This window comes from Loxodonta africana, chromosome 15, assembly GCF_030014295.1.
Source record: "Loxodonta africana isolate mLoxAfr1 chromosome 15, mLoxAfr1.hap2, whole genome shotgun sequence".
In the NCBI taxonomy this organism is placed as follows: Eukaryota; Metazoa; Chordata; class Mammalia; order Proboscidea; family Elephantidae; genus Loxodonta; species Loxodonta africana.
In genome coordinates this window covers 43,701,974-43,714,218 of record NC_087356.1, presented here as the reverse complement: position 1 = coordinate 43,714,218, position 12,245 = coordinate 43,701,974, and the positions used below count along the sequence as shown (strand labels likewise).

Sequence of the window (12,245 nt, the reverse complement as noted above, 5' to 3'; positions counted from 1 at the left end):
ACAACAGCTCACTGCCACATAAGCTGGCCTTACCCCCACCAGCCAGCTCCTTTTTTTTGGTTTGTTTTTGTTTATTTGTCTGTTTATTTATTTATTTTGACTTTTTTGTTGTTGTTTCTCTCTCTCTCCCTTCCTTTCTTTCCTTTCTCCTGCCCAGCTAGCCCCGTGTGCCAGACACTCCCCTGCTTGAGGAGCTGTGAGTTTTTGGTTTGTTTGCTTTGGTCTTTTTTTTCCCCCCCATTTTTTAGTTTCTTCTGTTTCTTTCCTTTTCTTCCCCCTGCCCACTGAGCCTTGTGCACCGTCCCCCCCCCTTCTTGAGGGGTTATGCTGCACCACTTCAGCTGAAGAGTCACTGCATGCAGACTCCCCAGGTCTGCCCTGTAGCCACCAAATGGCTCCCTCAGCACCATTTTGTTTATTTATTGTTTGTTTCCTTTTTTTGGTTGTTGTTTCTTCTCTCTTCCTTCCTTCCTGTCCTTTCTCCACCCACTTAACCCCATGCACTGCTCCTCACCCCTTCTTGGTGGATTTTGCTGTACAGCTCGACTGGAAAGCCTCTGGCATATGGCCTCCCCAGGTCTGTGCTGTCCCCCCAGGCTGGCTCCCTCAGTGCCATATTTTTTATTTTTCTTTATCTTTCCTTTTTTCCTTTTTCCTTCTTTCTTCCTCCTAGGCCCTGTGCTGTCTCTGCCCCTTCCTGATGGGCCATGCTGTGCCACCTTGTGAGACAGACATCAGCTCACTGCCACCCCAATTCCACCACACCCCCAATGGCCATCTCCCTCACCATCATATATATTTATTTATTTATTTTGTTGGTTGGTTGGTTGGTTTGTTCTCCCTCTTTCTCTTCTTTCCTTTCTTTTCTCCCACCCATCTAGCCCCATGTGCCACCCATGTCCCTTCTCAATAGGCTGAGCCACACTGCTTGGCTATAAAGCCACCGGCACACAGCCTTGCTGGGTCTGTCCTGCCCCCACCCACCAAATCCAACTGTGCCACCATTTTACTTACTTTTTTTGTTTTCTTTTTTCCTTTGTTTCCTTCTCTTTTCTTTTGCTTTTGTTTCTCTCTCTTCTTTCTATTCTTTCCCTGTCCCACTTAGCTCCACACATTGCATCTTCCCCTTTGCCTTCTGCCTATCTTAACTGGGCACGAAATGCTATACCCCCTAACAGCACTGATGTGGTCCCTCAGACCCCACCCTGCATTGCCACCTGGCCCCATCCCATCATCCCCAGTGTGTGCTGCAAACTACCCATCCCCACCTCTCCACCCCCACTGGACCTGCCCTGCTGCACCATAGCTGAATGACTGGCCCTGCCCACCTGGACAAAGTGGTGAAAAGTATGATGCCCACAAGCAAGCAAGCAACAAAACATGCCGAGACATAACCAAATAAAACAATCAAATTTACAATCAGTAAGTGAAGAAAATAATTCCTGAATGTCCCAGAGACAGTAGACAATATAAAAATATATATTTAAAAAAAAAAAGAAAAACAGAAGATAGCTCCAGAAAGTGACCAAAATAAAACACCAGATGATGTTCTGCTAGAAGAAAAGGCATTGGAACTATCTGATAGGGAATTCAAAACTCTAATATTCAGAATTCTCCAACAGATGAAGGAAAATGCAGATAAAAATTAGGAAAAAAATAGACAAAATCATGGACAATACAGACAAAATAAGGAAAACACAGACAAAGCAATGGAAGAATCAAGGAAAATAATACAGGAACAAAATGTTAAAATAAACAACTAGAAATCATACAAAAACAGCAATTAGAGATCCAAAAGATAAACAACAAGATTTCAGAAATGGACAGTGCAATGGAAGGTTTTAGAAGCAAATTTGAAACAATGGAAGACAGGATCAGCAAATCTTTGGATATCACTTTGGGGAAAAATCAGAGAAACGAATGAAGAAAAACGAAATCCTGAGAACCTTGTGGGATACAATCAAAAGCAAAAAGTTGCATGGATCAGAATCCCAGAACAGAGGGAGAAAACGGAGAACACAGAGAGGATCATTGAAGATTTGCTGACAGAAAACTTCCCCAAAATCATGAACGATGAAAAGCTGACCATCCAAGAAGCTCAACAAACCCCAAAAGAAAAACACCAAGATATATCATAATCACACCTGCTAAAACTAAAGAAAAAGAATCATGAGAGCATCTGGCAAAAAACAAAAAGTCACATACAAAGGGGAAATAATGAGACTAAGCTCTGTTTACTCAGTAGAAACCATGCAGGCAAGAAGGTAACGGGATAACATATATAAAATCTTGAAAGAAAAAACTGCCAACCAAGAATAATACATCCTGCAAAACTCTCACCCAACTATGATGGCAAAATTAGGACATTTCCAGATAAACAGAAATTAAGGGAATATGTAAAAATCTAACCAAAATTACAAGAATTATTAAAGGGAGTTCTTCGTTTAGAGAACCAACAACATCAAACAAAAACCTGAATCTAGCACATAAGACAGCATCAGCCAGATAACATCCTAGATAATGAACTCTCAAGGACCAAACAAAACTAAAAAATTTACAACAGGGAACCAGAGAGATCAATCTATAAATGAAAACAACGTCAGAACAATAAAAGAGGGAGTAAACAGTGTAGGTATAGAACATTCAAATGGAGAGGCAGTCAAGACATTATTAAGTAATAAAAGACTGATTTAAACTTAGGAATATAGGGGTAAATTTCAAGGTAACCACAAAGAAAGTTAACAAACCTACTCATCAGTAAACACAAAATCTACAAAAACAAAAGAAATGGAAAAAAAATCCACAAACAAAAGGAATTCAGCACAGAAGACTAAGAGGAACAAAGAAAACATCAACACCACAAAAACAGTTCTACAGAATGACAGCAATAAACTCACAACTATCAATAATCACACAGAACGTAAGCGGCTTAAAAGCACCCAGAAAGAGACAGAGATTGAGAGAATGGATTAAAAAAACAAGATCCATCAATACATGGTCTACAACAGACACACCTTAGAAACAAAGACATAAATATATTAAAAATCAAGGGTGGGGAAAAAATCATATATACCATAAAAAAAAAAAATGATCCAGCAATTCCACTCCTTGGAATATATCCTAGAGAAATAAGAGCTGTCACATGAATAGATAGATGCACACCCATGTTCACTGCAGCACTGTTCAGAATAGCAAAAAGATGGAAGCAATCTAGACCCCCATCAACAGATGACTGGATAAACAAACTACGGTATATTCGCACAATGGAATACTATGCAACAATGAAGAATCATGAGGAATCTGAGAAACATCATACAACATGGATGAATCTGGAAGGCATTACACTGAGTGAAATTAGTCACTCGCAAAAGGACAAATATTGTATGAGACCACTATTATAAGAACCCAAAAAAAGGTTTAAAAACGAAGAAGAAAACATACTTTGATGGTTACGAGGGTGGGGAAGGAGGGAGAGGGCAATTCGCTAACTAGATAGTAGATAAGAATTATCTTAGGTGAAGGGAAGGACAACAGACAATACAGGGAAAGTCAACACAACTGGACTAAACCAAAAGCTAAGAAGTTTCCTGAATACAACCAAACACTTAGAGGGACAGAGTGCAGGGGCCAGGGTCTGGTCACCATGGTTTCAGGGGACATCTAGGTCAATTGTCATAACAAAGTTTATTAAGAAACTGTTCTGCATCTCACTTTGGTGAGTGGTGTCTGGGGTCTTAAAAGCTGGTGAGCAGCCATCTAAGATGCCTTAATTGTTCCCAACCCACCTGAAGCAAAGGAGAATGAACACCAAAGACACAAGAGAAAAAAGGGCCACATAAACCAGAGACTCCATCAGCCAGACCAGAAGAACTAGATGGTGCCTGGCTACCACAAATAACTGCCCCGACAGGGAACACAGCACAGAGTTCCTGACAGAGCAGGAGAAAAGTGTGGAGTAGAACTCAAATTCTAGTAAAAAGACCAGACTTAATGGTCTGAGTGAGACTGGAGGAACCCCAAAAGACATGGCCCCCCAGACTCTCCATTAACCCAGAACTAAAACCATTCCTGAAGCCAACTCTTCAGACAAAGGTTAGACTGGACTATAAGACATAAAATGATACTTGTGAAGAGTGTGCTTCTTAGTTCTAGTAGATACACAAGACTCAGTGAGCAGTTCCTGTCTGGAGGCCAGATGAGAAGGCAGAAAGGGATAGGAGCTGGTTGAATGGGCATGGGAAATCTGGGGTGGAAAGGAGGAATGTGTGATCATATTGTAGGGATGGCAACTAGGGTCCCATAACAATATGTGTCTAAATTTTTGTATAAGAAACTAACTTGATCTGTAACCTTTCACCTAAAGCACACACACACACAAAAGCTAGACATACCATGCGATCCAGCAATCCCACTCCTTGGAATATATCCTAGAGAATTAAGGGCCATCACGTGAATAGACATATGCACATCCAGGTTTATCGCAGCATAATTCACAATAGGAAAAAGATGGAAACAAACTAAGTGCCCATTAACAAGTGAACGGATAAACAAAAGACAGTACATACACACAAGGGAATACTATGCAACAATAAAGAACAGTGATGAACCTTCGAAAACATCTCACAGCATTGCTGAATCTGGAGGGTATTATGCTGAATGAAATAAGTCAATCACAAAAGGACAAATACCATATGAGACCAGTATTACAAAAACTCATGAAAAGGTTTACGAACAGAAACAATCTTTGATGGTACTAGGGAGGGGAGGGGTTGAAAGGAAAAAACACTAACTAGACAATAGATAAGTACTGACTTTCGTGAAGGGTAAGACAGTACACAATACTAGGGAAGTCAGCACAACTTGACCAACGCAAGGTCGTGGAAGATTCATAGATACATTCAAACTCCCTGAGGGACTGAATTACTGGGCTGAGGGCTGTAGGGACCATGGTCTTGGAGAACATCTAGCTCAATTGGCAAAACATAGCCTATAAAGAAAACGTTCTATCTCCTACTTTGATGAGTAGTGTCTGGGGCCTTAAAAGCTTGTGAGTGGCCATCTGAGATACTCCACTGGTCCCACCCTGTCAGGAATAAGGGAGAATGAAGAAAACCAAAGACACAAAGGAAAGATTAGTCCAAAGGACTAATGGACCACAACTACCACAGCCTCCACCAGACTGAGTCCAGTGCAAGTAGATGGTGCCACCACCAACTGCTCTGACAGGGATCACAATAGAGGATCCTGGAGAGAGCTGGAGAAAAATGTAGAACAAAATTCTAACGCACAAAAAAAAAAAAGACCAGACTTACTGGCCTGACAGAGACTGAAGAGACCCTGAGAGTGTGGCCCCCGGACACCCTCTTAGCTCAGTAATGAAGTCGCTCCTGAGGTTCACCCGTCACCAAAGATATGACAGACTCATAAAACAAAATGAGACTAAATGGGCACATCAGCTCAGGGGCAAGGACGAGCAGGCAGGCAGGAGAGGCCAGGAAAGCTGGTAATAAGTAACCTAAGGTTGAGAAGGGGAGAGTGATGACATGTTGTGGGGTTGGTAGTCAATGTCACAAAACAATATGTGTATTAATTGTTTAATGAGAAACTAATTTGCTCTGTAAACCTTCATCTAAAGTACAATTAAAGAAAAAAAAGTATGTGAGATGAAATCTCACCATCCTCACTGCCAAGGGGCCTTCCAGCTGTACTTCTTCCAAGAAATACTTAGTGCTTATTAAAAGTGATAGATCAATATTATGAATCACAAAATTATTTAACTTTCATATTATTGGGCATATTTTAAATATATATACTTTTTGCCTTAGATTTTTTATTTGATCTTGGCTACATCACTTCTCTAAGTGGTTGTTGGGTACTGTGCATATTAATGAAAATTAAATTTAATAAATGTTTGTTGATCAGAGGAAAAAAAAAGGATTTTAAACCTCATTACCAAAACCAGTTGCCATCAAGTCGATTCTGATTCATGGTGACCCCATGTGTTGCAGAGTAGAACTGCTCCATAGGGTTTTCAATTGCTGTGATCTCTTGGAAGCAGATAACCAGGGCTTTCGTCCAAAACACCTGTGGGTGTGTTCAAACCACCAAATTTTTGGTTGGTTAGTTCGCACCACCCAGGGATTTCTAAACCTCATTAGTAGCCGAATAGTTGTAAATTAAAACCATGATGAGATATCATTGCTATCTCTCAAATTAGCAAAAATTAAAAAGATTTATCATATCCATTTGCTGGGTGATGGGACAGGAGAAGAGCCACTGCCACACACTGCAGATGGGATGGGGACAATTCTACCCTCAGAAAGTAATTCTAATAGTGCCTATTAACACTAGACACACACCATACTGTTTGACCCAGCAATCCCATTTGTAAGATTCTGTCTTATGGAAATAAAAGCGTCAGTATGTAAGGATATATGTTCATGGATAGTGACTGCAGCGTTATTTACAGGGGAAAATTGGGAAAGCACTAGGAATGGCTGACTAAATCAAAATACATCAATTCAATGGAATATCAGGCAGCCGTTAAAAATAATTCAATCTGTAAGTAATGGCCCATGGGGAGGAAGTGGAGATGCAGAATACTGTGTATAGCCTCACTGTCCAAGTGTGGTCCTCAGCTCAGCAGCATCAGCATCACCTGGGAGCTTGTTGGAAACGTAGAATGTTGGTCCCAACCCAGACCAATTGAGCCAGCATCTGCATGTTAACAAGATTGCTCCCAGGAGAAGGAGAGGTGTATACTGTTACCCCAAAGGCAAAGCCTTGTAATGTATTGAGGCAAAGATGGCTAGTCAGCCATCAAATCCACCTCTCTTCCTTCTATACTAACCCCTCGTTTTTAGCTGGGCATGTGGCTACCCAGGATAGCAATTGTATGTCCTAGCTTTCCTTGTAGTTTGGTATGGACGTGTGGCTAAAATCTGGCCAAGAGGATAGGGCTGGAGGTAAAGAATATCGCTTCTGCATTGTGCCCCTAACAGGAATCCTGTGTGCTCCCCGGTTGTTTCCTGCTTTCTGCTGATTAAAAAATGTCAACAACTGAATCAGCCACCTTGGACCCAGAGATGGGAGCCACAGCGAAGATGCCCCACCTTCCTAGACCTCTGAGCTGTTAGATGAGGGAGAGCTAAACTAGGATGTTGTTCAGGCCACTGTATTTTGGTTCTCTTTGTGACAGCAGCTTGGCCTGTTTCCTGACACATACATATCCATGTATACTTTTACATATGCTCCAAGGAGCAAGAAGAAAAGTATGAAATGTCATTTATTAAGTTTTAAAGGTGAGTGGCAATATTTGTAGTTAATGCAACTGAAACAGAGAAGAAACTATGTCCTCTAAACTGTTAGCATAGATTCATACAAGGGGTGGGGTGGTGGGTAAATTGAAATAGGAGTATTGAGGGGAAAAGCTATCAAACGGCACGTCAGGTTTTACAATCTCACTGAACATTCAGATAATTCTGGGAAACAGGATTACCCCCACTCTGTGAGTGAACCCCTAACACGGTAAGAATCTTCACAGAGGACTCCCACTCTGTGAGTGAACCCCTAACACAGTAAGAATCTCCACAGAGGACTCCCACTCTATGAGTAAGTCCCTAATAGTAAGAACCTTCGTAGAGGACTCTCACTCTGTAAGTGAACCCCTAACAGAAAGAATCTGCACAGGGAACTCCCACTCTGTAAGTGATCCCTTAACACAGTACGAACCCTCACAGAGGACTTCCGCTGTGAGTGAGCACCTAATACAATAAGAATCTTCACAGAGGACTCCCACTCTGTAAGTGAGCCCCTAATACAGTAAGAACCTTCACAGATGACTGCCACTCTGTGAGTGAACCCCTAACAGTAAGAATCTTCACAAAGGACTCCCGCTCTGTAAGTGAGCCCCTAACACAATAAGAATCTTCACAGAGGACTCTTAACCACGGTGAAACATCACACAAATGTCAGCCTTCCACATGGAAGGTTTTTTCCTCCCTTTCTCCCTCCTCTGCAGTGGGAAGCTGTGTCCCAGGGAATCCAGGGAGGAAAGAAGGACAAGAACAGCCCCAGGGCTAGGTGCTATAGCATCCTTCCAGCGTTTTATTTTCAGTTCCTCTCTCTGGTCTCAAAGGGCAGGGCAGTAGGTGTGGGATTCCCACAGATCCCTTGAAGGGCGTGCTCACCTTCCTACTGGTAAAATGGCATCAAGGGTCCCCACCGGTACAAGACAGGCAGCTTGGGCATCTGGTGATGGGGACAGGCGCAGCCAGGCAGTAGGAGGTAGCCTTTGTCCTCCTCTGCAGCAGGTTGGCGCTCGGGCTCCAGGAGGCACGGGAAGTCAGCACTCTGGTGAACCTGTTTGGGATCACCCTGGGCCAGGTACAGAGCTTGGGAAGCCGGGTACGTGGAATGGCGGGTACTGGTGAACTTGTCTTGGTCCTCCGCTGTGGCCACACCATCCGCTGGTGGGAAGAAGCCAGGTTGCCCTAGGTCTTTGGCGGTCATGTGGGGTCTTTTGAAGGCAGGGTATCCATCCACCAGCTTGGGGTTGGGGTTGGGGATGGCCCTGTAAAACTCTTTGGCCCGGAGTTGAGTATCCAGCTTCACCTGCTGTGGAACCAAATCAGGCATGAACAGAGTGCTGAGAGAGGACAAAGACAATGCAGTTCTCCTCGGAACTACCTAAGACAGGGCACACTTGAATTTTTTTTTTAATTTGAATTAATTTTTAAATGGTAATATATACAATTTTGTATTTGATACAATACAAAAGTGTTTATAGTGTAAAGTAATTCTCTTTCCCACCCTCCTCCTCTCTCAGTTCCCATCTCCAGGGGCAACCACTGCTGTAGGTGTTTTGTGTGTCTGTACAAATATTTTATGGGCATATAAACACATATGTGTAATCCTCCCCACCCCTACTTGCACATGAATGGTGCATGTTATAATTCTGCACTCAGCTTTCATCAGATAACGTGTCTTGGAAATTGTGCCATCATTTTTTGTGTAGATTTCTTATCTTCAGTGGGGATGCCTCAGGATAGAAAAGGATTTTCTATAGAATAGAAAAGTATCTCTTAACCAAGACTAAAAATGAGCAAACGGTAATGATACTGTTTGATGAAAAACTGATAAATCTGATTATATTGAAAATAAGAATTTCTATTCGCCAAAAGACAGAGTGAAAAGACAAACCACAAACCAGAGAAGAGTTTTGCCCACATATATAACTGACAAATGAGAGATGGTCAGAATATTAAAAGAAATTCCACAAATAAGGAAAAGACAACGCAAAAGAAAAATGGGCAAAAGACATGAACGGTCATTTCACAGAATAACACATCTCCATAAACCTAAAAATATGCTCAAGCTCTTATCAGTAAATTGAAAATTATGACCACAAGAAGATATTATTTCAAACCCACTAAATTGACTATTAGAAAGTCTGATAATACCAAGTAATGTCAAAATTGCAGAGTGACAGGGATGCCCACCTAGTGCAGGTGATAATGTAAATTGGTGCAACCACTTTGGAAAATAAGTGTTACCTAATACGCTATGACAAGTGATTCCACTCCATCCCTGAGATGGATAACTCTTGCACGCTAGGAGGTACCTCATGTTCATTACAGCCTTTGGGGGAGGGGGAGTAGGAAGAAAAGCAAATAAAACAAATGTCCATCAACAGGAGAAGGACTGAATATATTGAGGCATATACATGCAATGTAATACCACACAACAGAAGAATGAATGTGCCATAATGTTCAGCAAAATCTGAAAGTCACTGAAGCATATAAATAGTATGATCCCATTTCCAAGAAAGTCCAACAAAAGTAAAACTAAACAATTTGTTTTAAGGGATACACGCTGTATGCATTGAATTGTGCCCACCCAAAATATGTGTGGTAAACCCTAACCTCTATGCCTGTGGCTATAATCCCATTTGGGAATGGGTTGTCTTTGTCATGTTAGTAAGGCAGGATTGGTGTGGGGTACATTTTGAGCCAGTATCTTTTGAGATATAAAAGAGATTAAAAGGTCAACCTAGCAAGGAGGGATGGGGGAAGGGACATGCCAAGCCACATGAAGATCATCCAGAAGCAGAAGATCAAAGAGACAAGGATCTTCCTCTAGGGCAACAGGGAGAAAGCCTTCCCCTAGAGCTGACATCCTGAATTTGGACTTCTAGGCTCCTAAAACTGTGAGAAAACAGATTTCTGTTTGTTAAAGCTACCCACTTGTGGTATTTCTGTTACAGCAGCACTAGGTAAGTAAGACACACACATACATGCTAAGGCTATAAAAAGCAAGGGAACGATTAACCCCCAACTCGGGACAATAGCTCCCTCTGGAAGTACTGGGGGTATGATCAGGAAGTTACAAGCAGTAGGCTCTAAGATATTGTTAATGTGGTATTTTGAAAGCTGGCTGATAATAGGTACGTTGGTGCTTGCTTTATCAATGTTATTTAAACTGTAAATATATATTACTTATAATCTTTTATATACACGACATATTTGATGTACCTTTTAAAACATACGCGCACCTGCACACACACACACTCACACACACACGTATGTAAAATAACTCTAAATCAGGTTTTAGGACATTGAATATTGTTCTAAATAAGTGTCTCCAATACCCACACTCATAATAAGAAGAACATAAATAGGGTTTCAGTGGGGATAGAATGGACGAGAAGGCTGATGGCCTTCCTACCTCTTGCGGTGTGACCCTGGAGTATTTGTGCTCCCCATAGGGCTTATAGTCGATCATGTAGGAGCTTTGGTACATATCTGCATCCACAGGGGCCTAAAAGACAGGTGAGAATACATAGCAGAGAGCTTGTCTTGTTATTTACCGCTAAAGCCATTTCGTGGCATTTCATTGCAAGATCAAGGATGGTCTTTGGGCCTGGCATTCAGAGCCCTTCATGATCTGGCCTCCACTCACTTCTACCACCTCATCCCCCTGGGAGCCCCCTCCTGAACGCCCCCCTCCTGAGCGACCCCCTCCTGAGCACTGTGCTCAGCTTTCCACCCTTCCAGCATGCCCGGCACGTGATCTCTCCTGCTGGACGTGCTGCTTGCGCTCCTTACTGACTCCTGTGCACTCTAAGACCACAATGACACGTCACTTCTCCAGATCAGGCCAATCACCCTTTATTCTCTCCCCCCTAAGCATGCAACTGTCTCCCTCGGAGCTTTCATAGCACATTTTACATTCTCTGCTACCGCACTGGTCATAGGATATTGCAATTGATTTAATGAGGTACAATAGAGCAGATCCTTATCTTAGGTAACTCTGCAGTCCCAAAGCCCAGCAGAGTGTCTGGCACACCATAGTTGCCTAATAAATCATGCTGAAGAAATAAATGAAGCCTTGGAAAATTGTAAACATTTAGCCCTCTCTGCTTATTGCAAAAATAATGATAATAACAATCATTGCATGATAATGGCCTGATGGAGCCCCAAGGAGCCTGCCCTCCCCTGTGGCTGCTTGCTGAGGCTGTCTGACCCTGAGATGGTCAACGAGGATACACCCCCACAGCACTCACCTGTCTAGGGTACACCACACCTGCCATGGCAGAGGACCTAGACACGGACAAGGTGGTTAGCCCCATTTCTGCCACAGGAAAGGAAAAGAACCCACAGTATGCTGCCCCGTCCTCCTAGCCCATTCCTCCCTCCTTTCCCCAGGCTTGCACCCTGCAAGTCACTCACTCAGGGGCTGTAATAGGTTCTGATGCTGCTTAGGGCATCAGATTTACCTATCGAGCAGAGGCCAATCTGATAGCAAGGCCAGTGGTATGCTGGTAAATGTTTAACAACCAGCTTTCAGGGAAAATAAACCCTGGTTTGTAGTGCTCGCCAATTTCTGTGGTGTAAATGCTCCCACCATGGCTTATTTCAACTATCAACATAATGTCCCTGAGAAAGTGTTGTGAAGATGTGCACAGAATGGGTCTTCAGGAGCCAGTATGCGCTGGTCCCAACACACAGGACCCACTGAGCCAGGGCTCTGAGCTGCCTAGAGGAAGTGAGGCTAAAGCCTAGGAGTCAGAAGCGTCCTGGTTCAGAAGCACAGAAGTTATTTTTTAGTGGGACCAGGGTATTCAGGGTGGGAGAGGTGAAGGGCTCTGCATTCCCCACTTGAACAGTAGCAGGTTGTAGTCCTACCACCAGTTGTGCACAGGGTTGCCATACATCGGGGGCTGACGGCAGCTAACAACAACAACA

General features: G+C 42.8%; 1 protein-coding gene across 1 annotated transcript; it reads right to left on the bottom strand.

The window, feature by feature from the left end:
* Positions 1–8,193: 8,193 nt before the first annotated feature.
* Positions 8,194–11,590, bottom strand: SPMIP9 (sperm microtubule inner protein 9). Its single transcript, XM_003420417.1, has 3 exons — positions 11,564–11,590; positions 10,726–10,818; positions 8,194–8,616 (listed from the first exon to the last, which is right to left on the bottom strand). Exons 1-3 carry the CDS (start codon positions 11,588–11,590, stop codon positions 8,194–8,196), a joined length of 543 nt encoding a protein of 180 aa, XP_003420465.1.
* Between the last annotated feature and the right edge of the window lie 655 nt (positions 11,591–12,245).

Bases quoted from the DNA above. Each gene is read 5' to 3' on its own strand.
- SPMIP9 (XM_003420417.1), bottom strand. From the start codon at position 11,590: ATGGCAGGTGTGGTGTACCCTAGACAG. The intron at 10,819-11,563 runs GTGAGTGCTGTG...CCTGTCTTTTAG, and splicing joins GTGTGGTGTACCCTAGACAG to GCCCCTGTGGATGCAGATAT. The intron at 8,617-10,725 runs GTAGGAAGGCCA...TTGGTTCCACAG, and splicing joins CCAGGGTCACACCGCAAGAG to CAGGTGAAGCTGGATACTCA.